Below are 24,685 nucleotides of genomic sequence, written 5' to 3' on the forward strand. Positions count from 1 at the left end.
TTTTAAATTAAAAATTTTATTAATTATAAAGCTTATTATGTATAATCCAATCTCATATATTCTATACAAACACGCAAAATGTCCAGAACCTCTAAGGGGGTCGGGTATTGGAGGATATCTGTGAGATCTGCTGAGGAGAAGTTTCAATTCCATTTCCACAGCCCCGTCTCATTTCTTAAAGAGGACCTGTCACCCAATTTATCGGCACTAGAAGCTGCTTACTAAAGTAAGCAGCTCCTAGTGCTTGATCAAACGCCGCAGTGTTAGAGTGATAGCGTTACCGGAAACCTCCGGTAACGCTATCAAATACTGCAGCGGGGTACAATGTAATTGTCGGACAGCTCGCAAAGCTGTCAGACGTATTCATGAGGGGGCGGGGTTGGGGCGTGGCTAGGGGCAGTGACTGCTGCCTAGCGCACGGCAGTCACTGCTGGCCTATGTAGCTGGCAGGGCGGTCCAGGGAAGAGGCAGCGCCTCGGACTGCCCCCTCATGAATACATCGGACAGCTTACACTATACCCCGCCGCAGTGTTTGATAGCGTTACCGGAGGTTTCCGGTAACGCTATTACTATAAGACTGCGGCGTTTGATCAAGCACTTTAGTAAGCAGCTCCTAGTGCCGAAAATTTAGGTGACAGGTCCTCTTTAAAGAAACAAGCAGCTTGAACATATTCTTCTCAGCCTGTGAGGACAACACTATGGGATGGCACAAGATTAATAAGGATACACTGTCTGGATATTGAAAGCTGAATGTAATATCTGTTTCTGAACAATAAGACCTGAATTTGTAGCTACAATTTTTTTCTTTTTGCAGAGTTCTTCCACAGGAAGAAACAATATAGGTTTGTGTGTAGAAAAATTAGCAATTCATCTATATAATAAACATAGGCTTCTGATATATCGCCTGCATTTTCTACACCTTTCCACTTTTAGTATATATATTAAAAAAAAAATATTCCAACAAGTCCTTCCAGGATGCACTTAGTTATGTCAGTCCATAGTACAACGAATAGTCCGTGCAAGCAGCTACTTGTCATCTAACTTTCCTAGAACTTGCGTCCGCTACTTTGATTACATTATTAGTAAATTACTACCAGGAAATCTCAGCTGGGATCCCATCATGTGTCCACCTAATGCAGTGGGGGTATAGGTATTATTAAGACTGGCCTTTTGAAGCAAGACTTAAAATCCCCAGCTGCTGGCAAACTTCTTCAGTACAAGCCAATTTAGATCAAGTATGAAACGGCAGAGAGATTTTTTTTTTTTTAATAGCCTCCACCGGTTTTCTGCCCCACCTGAAGTGGTGTGTGTGGGCCACAGAAGCCAGAAAAGATGGCATAGTGAATCCCCCCCCCAGTCTATCCAGGTGAGGCCATCCGCCAGGTGCTGTGATTCTGATGGCAGCCAGTTTGGCTGCTGCCAGATGGGGGTGGAGATCAAGCATTACAGTGGAGTATACCTCACACGTCACTTGTTCCTGTGAATCATGGTGCAGAAATCAATCTTGGCAATGGACAATTTACAAATCTGCAGCATTGTCCACACAGGGCCGCATTTATCAGCAGAACTGTTCTAGTTGCTCAGGGCAACCAATCAAAGCTCAGATTTTATTCTCCACACATAGTTTATAAAATGAAAGCCTGAGATCTGATTAGTTGCTATGAACAACTAGAACAGTTCTGCTCTTAGACAGTTTTGATAAATCAGATTTCTAATACTTGCAGAACACATGCAAGATTATTCCTTGGGCACATCCCACAACCACTCGCACTGCCGTGTATGTAAAGAGCCTAGAAACATCCTTGATTCCCATGTAGTCAACAAGGTCCAGCGTAAGCCTCTTTCACTGAAAGTGAATCCATAACCCATAAAAGTCACCACTGCTCATCCCAGTAAGGGGTTGCTGAAGGCAGCAGACATCTGTCCTTTAACTCCTGATATTTCAAAGTTTTAAGGCCTGAAAACTTTTATAGATTCTGCTACAGCTATAGGAGAATCAGCTAATTTGGCTGTGGATCTGCTGCAGACTCTCCATCCATACTGAAAAGGTAGCCATAGGATTAATTTCTTGTCAATATCAATTAATTGGCAGGAGCTCAATTGGCATATGTGTATATGGCATGTAGTCATGCTACATCCTCTGCAAGAAAGTGCCCCTATTGCTTACATTGGAAGGGAGGGTCCTCTTATATGACCCACATGCCTGAATTAGAACAACGGCTAGAAGTAGCACCAGGCAGAAGCCTATGGGTAAACCAAGCATCACTTATACGCTGCTCTAAGACAGAGGCAAAACCTAACCCCTGTGCTACCAGCGCATAAGATTGGTGATAATAGTGTAACCAAAGTAGCTTCAAAAGGAGAGCAGATCTTAAAAGAAATCATACATCCATAGACCTTCAACTCAGGCGGGACAGAGCATGAAGGTTTCTTAAGTTATCCCTGTATTATCACAAGAGACTATACAACTATTGTAAGGAACTTCTGGGATTGACTGATTTCTTGACCATTTGTTTATAGGAATGAATAGACTGGCAAAGAAGAAAAATAAATTAAGAGTGAGGCGCGAAAACTAGGTGTGTAAAAACAGAAATAAAATCCTTAAGTGAACAAGAGACCTTGCAAGTGGTAAAAATAAGAAACTATAGACAACAATGAATGAACCAATGTCAAAGATAATGGGATGTTAGCTCTGAGTTCTCTGTGTCATTCCCGAGACAGCGTCTCCACATATAAGGGTGACTGTTCCATCAAATAAATCCTCCATGCTGACTGCTACCAGTTCTGTGCCAGCTGCTTGGCTGCTCTGAGAGTCCGGTAATGCCACAATGACTTGAGAACCTGCCAGCTGGGACTGGTCTAAGGTTATGACTTGTTCTCCTGCCGCCACCTGATCCTGCGTCTGGATGACCTACGGTGGGAAGAAGGTAAATAGTGAGTGGTGGCTTATCAGAGTGATGACATCTTTATGGGCAACGCTGCCCAATATACTAACAGGAACTCCATGCTAACTGCATCATGTGAATGTGATGACATGAGTGCTGATAGACTACTATTACAAGCACACTATTGACCCCAATGCTTGGGACACAAGGTTAGTAATTTGTGTGTGATAGCCGACACTTAAAAATAAGGCTACATTTATAAAATGTTTTTTTGGATACGTTCAGCATATACGCCAGCAGAGATCGTGATAATGCCCCTACAAGCGTCTACGATGCTTGTAGAGGCCGATTTACTCCCCCAAATAACCACCATGCGTATAAATATGCTTGGTGGGTGCTAGGGCTCACTGCTCGCATCTGCACCACTCGGCAACACCCACAGTGCCGTCCCCTTCTCTCCTGCCGAGCCACCTTGCGGCTCCAATGGAAAGTCATGTAACCAGAGCTCAGGTCAGATGACTTACTGCTCTAGCCCGTGGCCGATGTAGAAAGTAGCTCTGCGCATCCCCATGGCTGTGTGCACACAGAGCCATGAGCAAGATTGAGCTGTCTATGTGATAGCCCAATCCCGTACTGCATCGGAGGACCCTTTACTGACGCTCGCTGTAATAGTACAGCGCACGTCGGCTGCCAATGCATGGAGAGGGCTCACAAGCTGGGCCCTCTCCATAGCCGGTAAGTCTTTGCTGCATATTGCAGCAAAGACTTACTGGTAACACCGTATCGGTGCTAGCACAGATCAAGGGTGTCATCTCGATCGCCATGGGCGTCGCCATCTTGCCGACTATCGTCGCTCCCCAGACGTTATCGGGTAGCAGCGATCTGTTACTATGACAGCCTCGGGTCTTCCGAAGATCCGTGAAAAGTGTCGTTTTCATTATAATGTGCGATCAGCCCTGTCCTTCACTGAGGTTACACTCAGGGAGATCCCCAGTGATGTAACTGTCTATATATACACAAACTAAACAGGGGCAGCAGCCAATCAATAGGCGCTGCTGATGTTCACTTCTCCTCTAGCTTTCAATGGTTCATGCAGCTCACTCCTCAGCTCCCACCTTTGTGCTGCAGTACAACTCCTCCCTCTTCCTCCTCCTTCACTCACAAAGGGAGAAGCTGTACACAAGCAGAAAAGTGGAGGCTGAGAGCTGAGGAGTGAGTGAGCAGCACAGACAATTTTCTTTTATTATTAAAATGCAGCTGTAATGGGCTTCTGCAACCAGTCTTCAGTGAAAATGATGTCCCTGGTGACAGGTTCCCTTTAATAAATGCTATACATTGTCTTAGGTCTCCTCAGTGGCCTCCCTTTCCCTTGTCACCCTGTTTGTTCAGTCTATGTGCAAACAGGATCAGCAGATGAGTGAGAAGAGCAGAGAGAAGTTAAAAAAGAGAAGAAAAAAAATCTACATAGATTAGTGCACTTAAAGGGAACCCTACCACCACGATTCTACCTATAAAAGGTAGATCGGGTGGTAGGTGGATGGATGGGACGTGAGGATAGCCCTTTTTTGAGCTAATCCTCACGTCCCGGCTATCTTTTAGAAAACTTTAATACGCCGATATGTTAATTTTCTAAAGTGGCTACTACCACTACCATTGCATCTTCGGCGCGCAGCACCTCATAGCTGCGTGCCCTCGTCCGAATACCCGGCGTTCTGCGCATGCTACGAGGAGCTGCGTGCCGAAGATGCAGTGGTAGGCGGAGAAAGGAGGCTACTGGGGCGTGGAGTAGCCGCGACTTGTAGCCTCATGTCCGGCTACTCCACGCCCCAGTAGACGCTTAATAAAATTAACATATTGGGGTATTAAAGTTTTCCAAAAGATAGCCGGGACAGCCGAGCCAAAAAAGGGCTATCCTCACGTCCCAATCATCCACCTACCACCCGTTCTACCTTTATAGGTAGAAACGTGGTGGTAGGTTCCCTTTAAGAGAAAACTGTATTAGGGCTAAAGATGCCATATAAGTGTTGGTTTGCACAATCTTCCCTGCATTACCCAGATACTAAAGTGAATATTAATGTCAAGGTCATTATAATCGTTGGCACATAGCTTTAATACATTCAGGTCTCTGGAAGCTGATCCCATACACAAATCATGAACACACAAGACAAGTAAAAGTACCTGTACAACTTGAGTATTTGCTGCCTGGGTTTCCGCCAGTACTATGTCGGGATGGTCTGTCTCATAGTGTTTCTCTAGTAGGGCCTGTGATGTGAAGAGCTCCCCACATAGCTCACAACCAAATGTGTTCTCCGTTTCGTTAAAGTGGTCAGTGGATACATGGTGCTGTAAGGCGCCCGGGAACTGGAAACACTCGCTGCAGTACAGACACTGGAATGGCTGGGTCCCTAATAAGGAGAAGCGTGGTTATAAACATGCAGCGGACACCAGAAGTTTCCATAGCATATATATAAAATAACGTATGCATGTTTTTCTCACCACCTGACATAAATCAGAATGAACATTTCCCATTTCGGTGAATTAGGAACAAAATAATGTATATTTGGCAAATTAGAGAATTTATAAAAAACATTTTTACTTCTTTATGCAAAGTCAAAAGTTTACATAAATTACATTAGTTTTTGGGTACTATATAACTGTCTTGGATATCAATCCACAAACTCTCACAATAGTTGTTAGGAATTTGTGCCTATTCCTCCTGACAGAACTGGTGTAACTACACCATGTATGTAGAAACGGAGCTGTGATTGGTTGCCGATTGTCACAGTAGCCAACAGACAATGGCTCCTATATAAGGGAATTCATAAGTGTATTTTGGAAAGTGTGGGGTGAAAATTTTGACTCAAAACCTAGTCTATGCCGTTCTTTGAGTCACAGAGTGTGGCTGTGCAAGATTTAGTGATTGTAAATGCAACAGTGCAGATTCCTTTAGTGGACACACACCTTTATAGATTAGATTTTGGTAACCCTAATAGACCTAAAAAGGGAAAGGTTTATACGGATTTAGGTTTATTAAGTCAATGAAAAAAATGTGAATATCTTTTTCTATAGTGTAAACTTCTTGTTTCAAATGTATACATCAAAGAAGCTATTGCTGCAGAGTATTATTAATGTCTCTCCCAAATAAATCTGTCCTTTAAATTGGGGAACACCACCACTACCTACCTATCAGATATTAGAATAAGCCTCAAGTTCTATCAATTCTCTTCTGGCTCATGCTAACAGTATGATGGAATGACAACAAGGCCATATTATCACTTCTCAATACTTTGTACCTTGGTAAAAGGTGTATTGGATGTGATTATTAATATTTAGACTCCCATCCAATGCTAGTTAGTTAACATAAGATGGGGCTCTGTCAAAAATAAAGCACTCACCCATGTGACCACTTACCTGAGTGCTTGCACTTAATATGCACTTGTAATGCGGCTGGTGATGGGTATGTCTGCTTACATTTCTCACATTCATAAATCTTATTATCTGAAAGGGACAAGAGCCAGAGACTTTGTGTTATCTGGGGGTCAAAAGCTCTACAGAAATGGTCTAATCTCTCCTCATGTGTCCGATTCTGTAAATGCTTTCATTTGAAATAAAATAAAAAATTCTGCAGCATCATTTCTTACATCTTCACAATGAGATGTTCCTCCCGTTTGATACTTCTGAATAAACTGACGAGTGTGAACACTGCCCTTGTCAGCTTGACATGGTCAGTAACGTGTGAGAGCAGGCAGCGACAAGAGCTTTATGTAAAGATGGCTATTACTAGTGGAGAGCGTGCAAGTCTTCTATACTACACCATACAGCAGAGCGGACATTTGCATCAGTACAGAAAGTTACTATTATCCTCAATCATTTTCTTTGTCCCATTTTTGTACTCACCAGGATGTTCTAACTTTGCATGCTTCTGAAGAGTAGAGGAGTTGGAGAAGACCTGTTCACAGGAGCTACACTGAGCAGAAGAGAACTTGGAAGAGCGATGACTCTGAGCAGCAAAGAGATCCGGATGATGGGTGCGGTTGTGGTACCATAAGCCGGAGAGTTGCTGTGGAGAATTAAGCAACAACATTACATAAAAGGATACCATTTACAGGCATCTGGAGAAAGTACTCCTAACTTAGTACCAACCTGGTATGCCTTGTCACAGATCTCACAGTTGTAAGGCTTCCCTCCCACATGGGTGACTATGTGGCGCTCTAGTAAAGAAGGAGCACTGAAAATCTTTTCACAAGAAGGACAGGGATGATATTCCTTGGAATGTACAACTTGTATGTGTTGCCTGTTCTCTTCTAATGTAGGAAAGCTCATTCTGCATTTCTGGCAGTCATAGGGATCTTCAATGTCTGGAAGTATGAAGCGCACGTGAAAGAGTTATCAATTTATTGTAAATCTGATGCAATAGCTTACAAAGTAGTGAAGATGCAGGAAATATTTAATAAAGCAAAGTAGTGAAGTACTAGCCAAACGATAATTGCATTTAATAAAGTATTGAAACTTACTATGGAAGGTCCGTAAGTGAATACTCAGTCCATTGGCTTGACTGAAACCTTTCCCACATTCTCGACAGACATACGGCTTGTCTCCCGTGTGAGTTCTGACGTGTCTAGTCAGCTCAATAGATTGTGCAAATACGGCATCACAATACTGGCACACATACATTTTACCTGGAATGGGATGGCACAACAGAATAGAAAATATTGCAGGAATCAGTCTAGTATTACGTGGGTGTATTTATGAACAGAGAAGCAAGTACTTTACCTTCTGAATGCTTCTTTTTAGTGTGATAGGACAGTGCGGCGGCCTGGGTGAAGGTCATGTGGCAGTGCTTGCACACAAAGGGGCGCTCTCCTGTGTGCAGTCGTTGATGGTTCTTTAAAGTGGAGTTTGCAGCAAACTTGGCGCCACACTCCTCACAGGAGAATGGCTTCTCATCAAAATGCTCTGTTCGCTTGTGGTACTGCAGACCTGTCAAAAGGAAGTTTCCATACACATCAACTTAGGAGCCCAGTAAAACCTACATCGTTGTTCATGCAAGAGTTCCAAATCTGATTCTACCATTTCCTAGCTACATCAGTAGAAAGTTTTGAAGTCATCGAGGCAGAGAGTTTAACACTGAAGTCCAGGTCGGAAGCTCTGGACGCCTCCTCCTCTGACATCATGCATCAGACTTCAGGAGATCTGGTTAGTGAAGTCTCTGGATGCAGGACCATCAATTACAGAGCTAAGGGGTTTTCTGAGGAAGAGAGAGCTTGACTTCAGTGTTAAAATATACCTCATCAACTCTATACAACCAATTTACATCTCACATCAAAGCAGATTTTCTAGATGAGGCCACCACTTTGGGTCACGAAAGAAACACAATATGGAAGATGTTCAGCTTCTTGGCAACATACTGGTAGTGGTTAGTGGAATTTCTGCTGACAGGTTCCCTTTAAAGGTAATGTCAGATCACTCATTTAAATCACCCTAACGGAAAAAGCAGGGGGATGCAGCCAGGCGTCGTTAAAGCAGAACATTTATTATCATCCTAACAGAGATACAGACAATTTTCCATTATGGGGCTTTATCCAGACAAGGAAGGACAACTGCAAAAGGTCAAGACCCCCTGGCAAACGTGAGGACACAGCTTCTCAAGTCTTCTGTGTGAATGAAACTCTAGTGTTCCTGCATGACCACTGCTCAATTTAATGACCTTAAAGGAACACTCCAATCACAACTGATTCATTTAACTAAACCTTGCACAGGGCCTGAAGGGAGGAGCATGACTAAATGTTCTAAGAATACAATGAAAGTCATTTTCCTGGCTTCTCGCCCTGTACCATGAATTATTCAATGATTATGACTGGAGTGTTCCTCTATGTCAGTCCCATATGAGGGGATGAAGTAATGGGCAAGCATTCCCACAGGGTACTGATAAAGCATGAAGAAAGTACTACACAGTACTATGTAGACACTTCATATTATTCTAGCCAAAATGGTTTCGGTTAAAACATAACTTTTTAATGCCAAAAGGCAGACCAGATGGCAAAAAAGATCAGTATGAAGGATAAAATATGTTGTATGTGTTTTATTAAATAATTTCCACTGCTGCCACTTCAGGCCACAGCCAGCGTAGGCTCTGAAGAGGCTTATACATGTGTATAAATGAAGCCAATTACTTAGTCTGGTCTATGCAATATTGGACCCAGTAAGACTGAAAAGATAGAACAGGCAGTTCCCAGGTTACATACAGTTCTAGGTTCTGTAGGTTTGTTCTTAAGTTGAATTTGTATGCAAGTTGGAACTATATAGTTTATAAATGTAATCGCGGGCAAATTTTTTTAAAAAAAATGTTGGGTTGTCGTAAGAACAAGGATTAACAATAAAGCTTCATTGCAGACACCTGTGATAACTGTTACAGCTGTTGTAGCCCAAGGCTAAAGTACATTAAATTACCAACATCTAAAAGTCTGTTTGTAACTAGGAGTCGTCTGTAAGTCAGATGATTGCCTGTAGTCGATACAAGTGAGCATATTTACCAGGCAAATGATATGGGTTTACATTTTAAACTACATCAATGTCTATTTGTTATTGTGGAGCTTTAATTGTATGTTGTTTAAAACCAATAAAATGTTATAAAAAGGTTGGGAAACCTAATAAATACTGTGCTTTCATCATGTGTCCGTAGTATTTATGGATTGTGGTATTGTTGGTCCTGCAGACAGTTGGGACTTGAGATTTTGCTGTTCAGACACTTTGTATTAGAAATAAGTAAGCAAATTACTTACCTGACGGATGAGCAAATTCTTTGCCGCAGATGTCACATGTCACCAGCATTTTCTTTTTCCCTTTGTTGTTGCGAGAGATGAGATAGCCGTGCACCTCCTCCCGATGCTGGTCCAGCTCCTTCTTAGAGGCCTGCACCACGTTGCAGTCTTTGCATTGCAGGGGATTTCTTTTCGCCATCCGGCAGCGCTTCATGTGCACCTCCAAGCGGCAGCGGAACAAGAAGATCTTGTCACATGCTTTGCAGATAAAATTCTTCTTTGAGCCCTTTTCTTGGGCAAGTTCTGCTCTCTCTTTTTCTGAATCTACTTCTTCATTTTCATCATCTTTCGCTTCGTCGTCGTCTTCATTTCTATCGCCGATCTCTTCAATGACATCGAGCTGGCAGTCATTGTTCACGGTCCACTTTATGGGGCTTTGGATATTAAATTTGCCGTCCACTAGAAAACCTTAAAACAAATAAATTCATTTTACAAAAGGCAATTGTAAGTGATAAAATCATCAAGCCATAGTAGGAGGCAAATAAAATGGGTTAAAGGAGGTTCAAATATCTCAGCTGGGCATTTCAGGATTTGTATATTACTAACCACACTGGCCTTGGGATTGGATGGTCGATCAGCAGATGCACTGGTTGCCAGACCCTACCAATCAAAATGCTGATCACAATCCCAAAATAAAATAGGAAAAGACCCTTGAGCCGCTTAACAACTTGGCTCTTTTTTGTTTTTGAGTTTCCGTTCTTTGCTCCCCCACCTTCAAAAATACATAAAATTCTTTATATTACCATGTACAGAGCTGTGTGCAGACATTTTTTTCTGTGTAACAAAATGAACTTTCCTGTGATGGTATCGAATATTTCATGTTGTGTACTGAAAAGCGTGGGGAAAAAAAAAAAACAAACAAATGTGGTGAAATTGGAGGGAAAAAAAAAAAACATGCCATTTTTAGGAATTTCAAAATGGCAAAAAAAAATGGCGATTTGGACATTTGGGTGCTCTTTTCTGTTACAGGCCTCAACATCTGGAATAACAGTTTTTAAAGTTTGATAGATCGAGCATCATGTTTATGATACTTTTGTTTATTTCTATATCAGTTCTAGGGAAAGGGGGGAGATTTAACCCCTTACCGACATGTGACGTAATAGTACGTCACATGTCGGGTCCCGGTACATGGAGAGGGCTCGCGGGCTGAGCCCTCTCCATAGCCGGTAAGTCTTTGCTGCATATTGCAGCAAAGGCTTACCGGTAACACCCGCGATCAGTGCCGGCACCGATCCCGGGTATTTTACCGCTGATTGCAGCCGGCAAAGGTGCCGCCATCTTACCGTGGATCGTCGCTCCCCGTGACGTCATCAGGGAGCGGCGATCCGTCGCCATGGTAGCTTCGGGTCGATCAAAAGGTCGTACAGTCGTAAAAATGATAACATTGTAAAGGTCATCAAAATCCGCAAAAAACTACACCACCCACAGCTCCGTACACCAAAGTATGAAAAAGTTATTAGCGCCAGAAGATGGCAAAATCCCCCAAAAAAATTTTGTACAGGAGGTTTTAATTTTTTTTAAATGTATGAAAACATTATAAAACCTATACAAATTTGGTATCCCCGTAATCGTACCGACCCAAAGAATAAAGTAGACATGTCATTTGGGGTGCACAGTGAAATCCGTAAAATCTAAGCCCACAAGAATACGGCACAAATGCGGTTTTTTACCAATTTCACTGCATTTGGAATTTTTTTCCCGCTTCCCGGTACACGGTATGGAATATTAAATAATATAAGCCATCACACAGCTCTGTACATGGAAAAATAGAAAAGTTACAGATTTTTGAACGTGGGGAGTGAAAAATAAAACGCAAAATAGAAAAAGGGCCGCGGCGGGAGGGGTTAAAAAAAAAAAAGTTTTCAGACCTTCAATATTGCAGCACTGTATAATGCAAAAAAAAAAAAAACCCCATAAAACAATCCTGTGGTCTTCAGTTCCTAATCAAGCACACCTAAAGGATTCTATCATATCTACCCACACCAATGACACCTCCAGGCTCTCAGGAAGTCTTGATGGAGTGAGGACGAGCCGGCTGCTTAGGAGGGACGAGGACTACGCATTCGTAAGACTTTATTTGCTCTCGGGCACGGGGGTGGGAGTGGGTAGATGTGATAGCATGCAGTAGGTGTGCATAATTAAAAACTGAAGGAGCAAAAGGCCACCTGTGTCATGTCCTCAGGAGTGCTCAGCGCTAATTAGCATATTTTAAAAAGCCGAATTTTGAAATTTTTTTTTTTTTAACAGGCGTTTCAGTACTAATCAAGATATGTTCCGGAGTGCAAGAAAAAAAGGTCTACCAGCAAGTGTATTTAGTTTAAATTGTGTCTACCCAAGAGGTAGATTTCCTTTAAGATTGGAGCTGCAATATACAAGTGGGGTTCTCTCCGTTTTTGGAAGTCAGCAGCCGTTTGATCTGACCCATCATAGTAATGACGCAAGGAGAACATTCAGTATAACTTTTGTACACAATTCCTAGACTGACGACGATAATATTTATCTCCCACCTTCCTATAATACCAGCCAGTACTAGAAATGTCATGCATCTACCAGGATACTAGAATCTTCATCTTCACTTGTAATTTTTAGCAGGAAAGTAAGTTCAATCCAAACCACTTACCCAGTTCTTCCACCTCTTTCATTAGTGGCTGTAGGTCAGGGGCAGAGTCTTGGAGGCTACACAGTAGTTGGCCAAACTTCACGACTGGCACATTGTGCTGCAGCGCAGAACTCAGGAGAAGCTTTGCAGACAAATTCCCGTTTTCTTTTTGCTGAGGGATGTTTAACATCTAGAGAGACATGTTATTAATAGACATTTACTAGGATAGCCTCTTAACCTGTGGAGACACAATACACTTACAAAAACACCACCTGACCGACTGCAGCAGGAGCCCGATGAGGACTAGGAGCCAGACTCCTGCTGCATCGACCATGGTCAGTGAAAACACAGATTACGGCCTTGCACAGCTTAGATGCCAAAGTCAGTCCTGATCACAACACCTAAGCAACTCTTAGAAATGAAGTTACCAGGATCACTGCTCCGACACGGTTAATGGGATTCCAAGTCGATCACTAGGCACCAAACAAACTAAATAAAACCTGACAAAATATTCACCAATTGGGAAATTTTATTAAACAAGGATTTTACCTGTTTAACCAAGTTTGTGAGCGCTTTGTCATCTGGTGAAACCAAGCTGAGCACATCACAATGTCTGAAAGCTTGTGCTATTGACTCACTGTGCCGCACCAAAATCTCAGCAACTTCATTCTCTCTGTTCATCACTGAGAAAAAATACAATTGTAATGTTAAACCTGATGAGAAGAAAATTTAAAACACTGGGACCATATGGGTTACTACAGACTTTCAATCTGAACTCCACTTACCACTATGGAAGAAGACATCAGCTCCTGGTTCTTTACGGATCTCATCCATCAGAGACCTCACAGCTGGGCTTATCTCTTGCATTGCCAAAAGTAGCTGCCAGATGGCCACAACACCTAAGGTTTGCTCTTCAAACACACAGGACACCAGAATACTGAAGATACGAGTGCTACAGTTTTTTCTCACAATATTCTCCATTAGCTGAAACAGAAATTTGTTTTGGGAATTAAAAAAGAAAATTCCCCATAAGAGTCACTTCACATACTGAAATTCGGCAACAAAATGCTCTATTATGCATGTTAATGGAGCTTTACACCTCAAAGCCTACATTGGTAAAGGTTTATGTGTGAATCTGGCATGGAAGAGAACATCCCATCATTTAAAAAGGGAGTCTACTACTCCCAGTGTTACAGGTCACATTACATTGAGAATTGTGCGTTAGAATACAAATGAGCGAATTAGAGTATGTGGGCATGCCTTAAGTCTCAGTGGTACCACTCTCACTACATGGACCACTGCATTGCCTTTGCAGATTACCCTCTCTGATACCTTCCTTGCACAAAATCTTGCAAATGGGTAGGACACCAAGTATCTTTTATCCTAGTGTGTATCTGCAAGCTCAGTAAATACTGTGAATATTTGAGATTTTGCCAGGGTTTGCAACAGAGGTAAGTTCTATCAAGCAGGACAGGGGAGTGGTCCAGGTGGGGAAAGAGATGCTCCAGGAGCTGAAATCATACCCCTTCATGCACAAAGTTGCTCATTCGTAAACTGGATTAAGGTAATTGCCATCAAGAAATGTATATTCTTTCAATTGTACTGCCATCTTGTAACACCTTCTATCCTTGCTCACATTATGATTCAAGAAGGGTCTAGATGCCTTTTTACATCTAAATAACATTGATGGTTATGTTATATAGAATTGTTTCCCCTAAATCCCTTCCTCATCCAATCCCTTCCCTTCCTTGGTTGAACTTGATGGACAAGTGTCTTTTTTCAACCGTAGAAACTATGAAACTATGATGACAATACTCTTGTATTTTTAGACAGGGGAGCTCTGTTGGCTCCACTTTAAAACAGGAACGGCTTTTAGAATAAAAGAGACTTAAACAACAGAATACTGCACAACTCCCCACATTGTTTCCATGAAAAACAGTAAAGGAGATTTACAACATATGGTTATCAATCAGGAAAATTCATAGACACAATGACTATTTCGATCAATGCTGCACTGAGTATTGAGGACCTACCTCTCTTTCATGGTCTGTTAGGTTAGTAGCTGATGAGAGTCCACTGATAAACAAGTCGGCATCATTGACGACTTCAGATACATTTTCCTGGTATTGTTTCAGTAACTCTGCCCCGTAGTCTGCCAGGCTCATCTTGCCTAAATAATTAGAATACAATTTCCAAAATTTAGTTTATTAAAAATATTCAAAAGATAAGAGAATATTTGAAGTGTATTAGATACATGAGCTCGGCTGTTCAGTGCCTACACCTATATAATTATAATATATAATATTTCACAAAGAGTGGAATCCAATCATGAAGATCTGGGGGATAGGAGGAAATACAGCAAAGGAGACTCCCACCAATCAAGAGACCTGACCTCATCCCTCAAAAGGTTGATTTATAGGGTGGTGCACCAGTATGCACACTACTGCTCTATACAGTCCTATAGGAGGTACAGAATCAGACCTAATGTTTTCACCTGGCTGCTTTGATGTCCCTAGAAGAGATGTATGAAGTAGGAGCTTAACTTTCAGAGGACATCCCATGGGTGAAAGTTGGAGTACCGATATTGTAATTAGTGAGCATGTCTGGAATACTAAAAGATTTTGTACCTTTAAACGAGGATTTTTTACTGTGCGGCTCCAGAATATCAAGCAATGTGTGCAGATCGGGGAAGGCTTCTCTCACCGCTTGTAGAAGTTTTATCAGACTGTCAGGGCTCAAAGTTTTGGTTTCAGATGCTTTCCTTAAGAGTTTATTCATGACCTCCTTGTGTGTTCCGCTCTCACAGCAGTCTGTAATAACCTGACATAATGGAAAATGAGTCAGAGACAGGGTAAACCTTCATCAATAATACAAGCAATATCAAGAACACTCTTCTGTTTGAGGAAAAATACCTTCTTCTCAATATTGGTTAGAAATCCTTCCTCTGCTGTGTCCAGGCACTCGATAATGGGGCTGAGCTCAGTTATACACTGGATCAGCTCCTCTCGACGCTCCATCAGGAGATCAAACAAGGTTTTCTCTTTCTCCACCAGTGCTGCAGATAATAAAACAAGTGTCACCTCATAAGACTATGCAGTTCTCTTTACTAGCGGTCAAGGTTATTAAAATATTTACTTAAAACTGAACAATTAAAGTTCATCATTGCATTAGGTCTTCTGGCTGCAAGTAAAGCTGGTGCCACATGACCTGGCCACATTTCACAGACCACAGTACCAGGGGCGGAAGTCTGTGCATCATAATAAAATATTATACAAGGTGTCTCTGCATTGTATATCACTACAGTGCTGTGTTTGGTCTGTGAAATCCATTTTCAAGGACCAAGCAAGGTCACTGGCAAAAGCTTAAATGTCATGATTCTATGATAGAAGCGCTGCTCATTCTAAGCTTAAGAGTCCAGTATGTGTATATCAATCAGGACTATGATCAATGACTGGACTCCTTGGCTCACAAGGAGACTAGGATTTACATCAATGAATTATAATGTAAACTTAAAAAAGGCTTTCCAACTAACAACGCTTATTAACAGGATAAGCTTGTAAGTGGCTGACTGCCAAGGACAATCACCAAAACAGGCGGCCATGATGCTCCTAAGTAAACAGGTGCCTGAACACCACATTTCCATACACATCAAGAAAATGAGTACCTTCATTTTAGTGACCACTGTGGGTGCCAGCAGTCAAAATCCTACCCCCTACGTTGTACATGCCCTTAATGACCAGGCGATTTAGCATCTTCCTGATTCAGCCCATTTCTACAAATCTTCCCTGTCACTGTAAGAGGTTATAACTTTTGGAACGCTTTAAGATAAACAGAAAATGTCGAGAATTTTTTCTCATGACACTTTGTATTTAATAGTAATTAAAAAAATTGAGTGATATGTTTTGCGTTTACTTATGAAACAAACAAATATTTGGCAAAAATTAGTAAAAATTATTATTTTCACATTTTCATAAAAAACTCAAAACCCTACTTTTACCGCGTGTGAATGTACCCCAAATGTGAATGTGCAGATAAGAACAGCACCTTAACGACCCGCAACATAATAGCACGCCACGAGTCGGCTCAGGAGCTGAGCCCTCTCCAAAAAAAAAAAAAAAAAATGATAATAAAAAAAAATTCAAATCACCCCCCTTTCCCTAGAACTGATATAAATATAAACAGTAAAAACACATTAGGAATCACTGCGTCCGAAAATGCCCGATGTATCAAATTATAATAACTGTTTTTCACTGCGTTTAACCCTGTAACGGAAAATAGCAATAGAATTTGAAAATGGCACTTTTTTACTTTAAAAAGTAATCAGAAGGTCGTACAATCCTAAAAATAGAAGCATTGAAAACGTCAGCGAAAGTCGCAAAAAATGACACCACCCACAGTTCCTACATCAAAGTATGAAAAAGTTATTAGTGCCAGAAGATGGCAAAATCTAAAAAAAAAAAAAAAAAATTTGTACAGGGGATTTTAATGTACATGTATGAAAACATAAAACCTATAAAATTTGTTATCCCTGTGATCGTACTGACCCAAAGATTAAAGTAGACATGCCATTTTGGGCGCACAGTGAAAGCTGTACAATCCAAACTCACAATTTCACTGCATCTGGAATTTTTTTCCTGATTCCCAGTACACGGCATAGAATAATAAATACCATCAGTATGAAGTGCAATTTGTTACGCAGAAAAAACGCCACACAGCTCTTAAAAGTGTATTAGAAAAAAAAAAAAAAAGATTTTTGATTGTGGGGAGTGAAAAATGGAAATGAAAAAACAAAAAAAGGCCAGGTCTTTAAAGGGTTAAAGCCTCATACACACAAACATAGTTTCGGCACTTCTGCTAGCTGTTGTTTCAACAGCTAACAGATGTCCCCATGTATTTCTGTGGCTTTCACAGTCCTGTGTATGAGCCATCTGCTGTTTCTATTCCTGCCAGTGTTTGTGGCTCTGACAATTCTCTATTCTGCATCTGCAGTCTTTCTCCTGGGACACGCAGATGACACCAGGGGTCCATTATTTGTGAACCGTGATTTGAACAGGTTTGTGTGCAGGTAGCCTTAATCTATTTGCACCAAATACATATATTAATCTGCTTGGCTCCTCCTGTTGCCCTATTGATGTTACCTGTTTCCACAGATTGTTCATCCAAGTCCTTGTCTTGGGGCTCTTTCTCACGTAACACTTCATTCACACTCGGATTTGTGTCTCTGCACAACTTGAGTAAAGCCAGGACGCTCTCCACCACAATGCTCTGCCCGTCTTTAACCTTCTCCAGTAGTTTTGCAAATGTTGAGCTTCCCTCTTCTGCTTGACAACATTCCACCACAACCTTTGGTACAAAACACATACGATTAAAAGGAAAACTTCAGGAGCAGCCAAGTTATTACTGATCTGTGTGACCTTGGGCAAGACTTGGGCATGGATGTGGTAGGGATGGATACTACTACTCCTGTGAGCGATGTCCCTGCTACCTGATGAATTTACTTTATAAGATGAATAATGAAAAATAAAACAACACACGTGCAGTCTAATTATTGTGCTTTTCCCTTTCATGGAGGCAAAAGTTCAAATGTATGGGGGCTTGTAAGATGACTGCACTGACAATGAGAGGGGTCTGTCAGTCTCTATCCCACAGAAGAGTAGATTGAGCAGCGAACGTTATTTCACAAAGAGGCGATTCCAAGGCTTTACCATTACAGTTTATACACAACCTCTATGTCCGTTATAAGACATACAGCACAGCTCTGAAAGGTGATCCTCCCGCTATGCTTTGTATTTTTCACCCACAGCTTCTAGCACAAGGCATTATAAAAGCAATGCAACTGCATCAGCAACCTTCTCCAGCTAGCAAGAGGGCCATCAGTGACTCCAATGTTTGGTCATTTATTACAACAAACAAATCGTAAAAATTGTTTACAGCAAAACAAAGCATCTGCTACTCGTATACATAATATAAAATACATAAAGAGCAATGAATAGTGATATTAAAATTGAGCTTTAAAAAGTGGAGGCCAGACACACAGACACCATGAAGGATCATGGATTCTTACAAAAGAACATCTTAAAAGGGTAGGCCAACAATAACTATTGAAGGGCTACCCTCTCACACAATTAGCTGTACAACAGTGTGTTAACACAAGGACATGGAACCAGAAGCATCTAGCTTTGTCCTTACACCAACAAGAAACAATTTTAACACAGTCGCTCACGCTCAACTATTGATGAGCCATCACATTAAAGACAAACCTTTTGGCAAAATGACAGAAAAAATTAATTTTGGGCACTCCTCATAAGCTCATACCTGCTTCTCGGCCTCATTGATTTCTTGACACTTGTTGAGGTTTTCTAGGACACTTTGCGGGTCGGACAGTGCCTCACTGAAGATACTTTCATAACGGATAAGAAAATCCAACTCACCAGAAGTTTTCTCCGTTTCTAAACATAAAATACAAGTTAGCTGTATTGACCATTTCACCCATAGAAGCTGTGGTGGTTTTTTTGATCTTATACAACATTTTATAGGATTTATTTCAACATTTCAAAATGAAATCCCAATACAAATACTGTCCTCTAACTTGCTATTTCTGAACTAATATTTCATATCCCCTAACCTGTGGATAACTATTAACCCCTTAACGACTTGGCCTTTTTTTAGTTTTTTCACTTCCATTTTTCACTCCCCATCTTCAAAAATCTATAACTTTTTTATTTTTCCACACAAAGAGCTGTGTTATGGCTTATTTCTGCGTAACAAATTGCACTTCGTAGTGACGGTATTTAATATTCCATGATGCTTACTGGGAAGCGGGAAAAAAATTCCAAATGCAGTGAAAATGGTGAAAAAAAACATTTGCGACGTTTTCTTGGGGGCTTGGATTTTACAGCTTTCACTGTGTGCCCCAAATGACATGTCTACTTTATTCTTTGGGTTGCTACGATTATGTGGATACCAAATTTGTATAGGTTTTATAATGTTTTCATACATTTAAAAAAAATTAAAACCTCCTGTACAAAATTTTTTTTTTTTGATTTTGTCATCTTCTGGTGGCAATAACTTTTTCATACTTTGGTGTACCGAGCTGTGGATAGTGTCATATTTTGCGACTTTTGATGGCGTTTTCATTGCTATCATTTTTTCACTTTTTATTAATTTTTTAATATTTTCCAAAATGGCAAAAAAATTTCATTTTTGACTTTGGATGCTATTTTCCGTTACGGGTTAAACGCAGCGAAAAACCGTTATTATATTTGATAGATCGGACATTTTCGGACGCGGGTGATTTGAATTTTTTGGTTTTTTTATTATATTTTTTTTTTTTACTTTTACTTTTTTTCAGACTCCCTAGGGTACTTTAACCCTAGGTTGTCTGATCGATCCTACCATATACTGCCATACTGCAATATGGCAGTATATGGGGATTTTACTCCTCATTCATTACAATGTGCTGACAGCACATGACAGCACATTGTAATGAATGGGTTAAAACGAGACTGCTTCGGGCCTTCGTGAGACCCGAAGCTGTCATGGCAACGGATCACCGCTCCCCGTGACGTCATCGGGGAGCGGCGATCCGCGGCAAGATGGCGGCGCCATCTTTTTGGAGCCTCCGGCAGCATTGCCGGCGGCGATCGCCGTGAAAGCACCCGCGATCGGTGCCAGCACCGATCGCGGGTGTTACCGGTAAGCCTTTGCTGCAATATGCAGCAAAGACTTACCGGCTATGGAGAGGGCTCAGCCCGCGAGAAGGGGTTAAACATAGAATAATCTCTTTAAAGGGAACCTGTCACCACATTTTTCACATATACAGTTAGCGGTAGGTTCCCTTAGAGCCCCATTAACTGACTGACACCCTTCTTTTTGCTTCCTCATGTAATCACAGCAGCCTCCATGGACGATGGGGAGGAGTAGAAGTCCGTGGAGGCTGCTGTGATTTAATGTGATCAGATATATACATGCTTTAGCACAGTTTGCTAACATAAGAGTCTAAAGTACCTGATATGATTTCACCCTGGTTACATGACATTACTACTGCATGCTGAGCAGGTATGGGGAGGAGCTGCTGGATTCAGCCCGAGGAGGCCATGCCCCCTTGACTCGATATCCCTGGATACCAGGTAAAATTAAAGATGATTTATGGGGAACTGAGGGAAACGATTTTGTAGCTAAAAGAAGGGTGTCCGTTAGTTAAAAGGACTTTAAGCTGTATTTGTGAAAAATGTGGTGACAGGTTCCCCTTATGCATAAATTGACAAATGAAATGGATAAGAAAGAGATACAATTACCAGTATCATCAAGTCTTCTTTTCTTGGCAGCAGGTTCTGTAGTCTCCTCTACTATAGCTGCTTTATCACCTTGCGCTGAAGTGCAGGCAGTGGCTTCGATATCTGCAGCTATAGAGTCAGAATCCATGACATTATCAGCAGACTCCTGTTGTGATGTTGGCTGCTGCTGACACATCTCATCTACAGGAGGGGCAGATGTTATTGCAGTGTTTGGAGGACTAGAAACTTTAATAGATTCCTTCAAAACTAGTGCAGCATTTGGCAGTGGTGGGGTTAGAGTTCTTTCAGCATTAGAAGGCCCTGTCCCATTTTCCTCCTTCCTCTCCATGACTTTGCTAATGGGCAAACCCTGTTCTGTAGATCCCTCGGGTAAAGCTTGGGTTGCAAGCTGCATATTACCATTAGCGTCCACCTTCTTGGCCAGTAACGTCGGGCTTAGAGTTTTGTTTATTGGTAGTTGCTCAGGTGCAGCAAGGACAGAAGATCCTGTCACACTCATGGGAGACAACATCTTTTCAAGAGCGAAAGTCTCACTCAAAACATTACTCCTGGGCACAACAGGTTTCAGATCGGTTTTTACAAAGGTTACTGGATGGACGGGGACTTCTTTTTTCTGGCTCGGGGTAGAGTGATTCATCAGTTCAGTCAGGAGGTTCTTGCAGCTTACAGCCACATCAAACATCTGGAGGCTGTCGGCCACAGTAATGATTTTGGTCAAGTTGTGCTTCCCTGGTGGTAACTTTCCTGAGTACATGATCTCTAGGAGCAGTGAGAACTCATCGGGGGTGACGACGGAGGCGTCTATGGAGATGGTTTCGGTCGTTTCTAGCAGGGACTTGAAAAGCAAACTTGCAGCAGACAGAACAAGCTTGTGAGCTCGGAAGTGTAAAGAGCCCACAAATATTGTGCAGTCACAAAACTGCTGCTCTTTGCACAAGGTGTGGACCTGCTGTAAGAGCTGCCTGCTGTAATTCGGAAGCTCCATTGTTTACAGGACTATCGGGCAAGAAGGAATTATTACACAGAGCACCTAGGAGAACCTGCAAAAACACAATTATGAAATTATAAGTAAATTAAAAGAAAACACAGCAGTTTGAATTTCAAAAAAAACTTTAGTTGCAAAATTCCAATATAAACCAGACACAAGATTTAGTGGAGTCAGAAAGTGGCTGACACATTGGCCCAGAATGATAAAAACTGGTCTCAGGAATTTCACACTAATCATCACTGAGTGATCAGAGCTAAAATAGCAATAAATGTGAATAAAATATTAAAGCAAGAGGTTTAAAATGATCTTTAAACATCACTATGGTATAAATATTTAAGAATTTTCTTTCATGAGTTAACCCCTTTAAAAAGTTCCTTTCCAAGGGGCTGTCCACATTCTAGCAAATAATTGATATTGTTTGTGTAATTAAAAGTTATACGATTTTCCTACATACTTTCTGTATCAATTATTCATAGTTTTCTAGATTCATCCTTGTTGTCTGCTTGCTGTCAGCCAACAGGAAGCTTCGGTTTACTTCCCGTAAATAAACACTGGTCCATGGTCATGTGATGTCACACAGGTGTATGTCTCGATATATCCCGCAGCTCTGATTATTTGCTGGAATGTCCTGAAAGAGGACAACCCTAGACAGCATGTCCAACTTAGGTCCTGCTACAACTGCCCTTGGTTGGGACGGCTTCCTACAGTCATTCAGCTTAACCTTGACCTCTGCTTTGAACATGAATGCAGTGTTCTGGTTGAGTATTCCCAAGAAGACAAGTCCCTAAAATTTACTCAGGATAACAAAATAACATCCTCTAATTCAATGTTATTAACAAAAATACAGCATTTCCCAGATATAATTCCACCAGTCCTGGTATACACAATTTTAGTTGCCCCTAGACCCGACCCCGTATCTTCGGAGATTAGGGTCAGCAGACATCTTGCTCTTCGGTATGACGCTGAGCTTCTCTCTCGTCTCTAGCCCCCACCCTAGCATTCCAGAACAAGCTCACACACACTTCCTTCCAGTGGCGCGTGAGGAGAGTGAAGCTACAGATAAAATCATTATCCAGGGGCGGCACTGTAGATCTGACAGTATGTGTTATAGGTGAGATATAGCAGAGCTGTGTACGTTATGGCTGTGATAGTAGACATGTATTATGTTTTTTTTTTCTATGTGTCAGATACTAATAGAATGTTCAGAAGCTAAATGAAAGTGTATATAAACCTTGTACCCTGATAATTTAACCACACTGTCAGCGCACAGCACCAGAGGGATCATGAAGTGTCTGCTTAGAGAGTCCCTGCCCACCCTGGAGTTTTGTACTTATCATCATTGAGTGATAAGAGCTAAAACAGCAATAAAACTGTAAAATTGTAAAGTAAAGGGTTAAAAATTAACTTTATTGTATAGACTTAATTTTCTTTTATATGCAAACCCCTTTAAATAAGTTCTCCAGCCACATCAAGTTGTGGATAGCGGATTGGTGAGGGTCCCAATGGTGGAAACATCTCGGATCACGAGAAACAGGAGTCTGTTTATAGCAAACGAACAGAGCACCAGGTTGCACATTTCTTATCCATTTACTGTCTATGACACTGACAGAAGGATCTGATTACTGTGCTCGCATATCGGCATCAGTGTCATAGAGATAAACAGAGCAGCATGTGTATGTGTGATCGGCTACTCTATTTATTTGGGATACAACAGCCTCCTGTTCTTGTGATCCATGTGTGTGACACCACCAAGACCCCAATGATCAGCAAATTATCCCCTATCCTACAGATAAGGGAAAACTTGATGTAGCGCTTACACCAGGACAAATCCTTTAAGACTAGCCCATTGGACAGTGCTTGCCTTGCCTTGCCTTGCATTGTATTGTATTGTATTGATGGTGAACTTCAGGTCCAGTGATTCAGAACCATCAGTGTATGATCCAGTGGCCTGTGCCAGGAGGTGACATGTATCTAATGACATGTATACAGCCCGGGCACAGAACCAACAGCAGGACAAGCCCTGGAAGACATTGACAGCATTAGAGCAGCACAAACACCAATCACATTGCGTCTCTCATTTGTCAACCTGCTCAAGAAGTATGAAAGGAGATGTGTGATTGGTCACAGTCAGCCTCTCATTTACCTCACATAACATAGAGACATAAGCGCCTTCTATTCCGTACTTGACATGAAGGAGCGGCAGCCGCCATAGTAAGCAGCACCGGCCTCCGCCTCACCCCGCGACACGCCACAAATATCCCCCATCACCGGACACTCACCCGCTATCCGCTCCCTATAGCAACTCTCTCCAGAATCTTCCTATTTTTTCATCTTCTTCATGTTGAGCCACAGGCCACGAACCTTCTTCCTTTCCCTTCGACCCCGTCAAGACGTACGTACTGCGTCACCTACGTACTAGATTCCTAGCTTTGTTCGCGGTGGTGACAATAAAGTTGTTTCAAAAAAAAAAAAAAAAGGAAGCTTGAGCGCGGATTTTCTGGAATGTATGGAACTAAAAATCTCAACAATCCCCAAATAGTGGAATAGTGTATGAACGCTGTGGAATAAATCCAGATTTTTATCTTTTTTTCCACAAAAACGGGGATTTTCACATGGGATGTTCCTCATATGAAAGGACACAATTACATGTTTTTTACTGCTTCCAGGTTTAACCCCTTAAGGACGGAGGGTTTTTCCGCTCATTTCTCGCTCTCCAACTTCAAAAATCCATAACTTTTTAGTTTTTACGTGTACAGACCTGTGTGAGGGCTTATTTTGTGCGTAACAAATTTTACTTTCCCGTAATGTTATTTATTTTAACATGCCGTGTACTGCGAAGCTGAAAAAAAATTCCAAATGTGGAAAAATTAAAAAAAAAAAAACCGCCACGTTCTTGAGGGCTCAGTTTTTTCGACTTTGACTGTGCACTCAAAATAACACCTCAGCTTTATTCTTTGGTTCGGTGCGATCGCGGTGATACCAAATTTATGTAGGTTTTATTGTGTTTTAATTACATTTTCAAAAATTAAACGAATGTGTACAAAAAAGAAAAAATTTTTTTGCCATCTTCTGACGCTAATAACTTTTTCATACTT

General features: G+C 41.5%; 1 protein-coding gene across 2 annotated transcripts; it reads right to left on the reverse strand.

Annotated features, from left to right (window-relative positions):
• Window positions 1-24,017, reverse strand: ZBTB40 (zinc finger and BTB domain containing 40). Of its 2 annotated transcripts, XM_072156106.1 has the most exons (18): window positions 23,870-24,017; window positions 20,603-21,642; window positions 18,621-18,754; window positions 17,444-17,648; window positions 15,218-15,360; window positions 14,933-15,125; window positions 14,339-14,475; window positions 13,091-13,289; window positions 12,855-12,988; window positions 12,327-12,495; window positions 9,668-10,114; window positions 7,659-7,865; window positions 7,400-7,564; window positions 7,029-7,243; window positions 6,783-6,945; window positions 6,297-6,383; window positions 5,064-5,290; window positions 1-2,911 (listed from the first exon to the last, which is right to left on the reverse strand). In XM_072156106.1, exons 2-18 carry the CDS (start codon window positions 21,585-21,587, stop codon window positions 2,687-2,689), a joined length of 4,035 nt encoding a protein of 1,344 aa, XP_072012207.1. In that variant the 5' UTR covers window positions 21,588-21,642; window positions 23,870-24,017; the 3' UTR covers window positions 1-2,686. The 2 variants fall into 2 exon arrangements, with proteins under 2 accessions (XP_072012207.1, XP_072012208.1); XM_072156107.1 differs by lacking the exon at window positions 6,297-6,383.
• Window positions 24,018-24,685: the final 668 nt, after the last annotated feature.

Source organism: Engystomops pustulosus, chromosome 6 (assembly GCF_040894005.1).
Source record: "Engystomops pustulosus chromosome 6, aEngPut4.maternal, whole genome shotgun sequence".
In the NCBI taxonomy this organism is placed as follows: Eukaryota; Metazoa; Chordata; class Amphibia; order Anura; family Leptodactylidae; genus Engystomops; species Engystomops pustulosus.

Excerpts from the sequence above, each read along its gene's own strand:
- ZBTB40 (XM_072156106.1), bottom strand. The coding sequence starts at position 21,587 with ATGGAGCTTCCGAATTACAGCAGGCAGCTCTTACAGCAGGTCCACACC. Across the intron at positions 17,649-18,620 it reads TCAATGAGGCCGAGAAGCAG|GTTGTGGTGGAATGTTGTCA; the intron begins GTATGAGCTTAT and ends TTTGTACCAAAG. Across the intron at positions 7,866-9,667 it reads AGAATTTGCTCATCCGTCAG|GTCTGCAGTACCACAAGCGA; the intron begins GTAAGTAATTTG and ends TCCTTTTGACAG.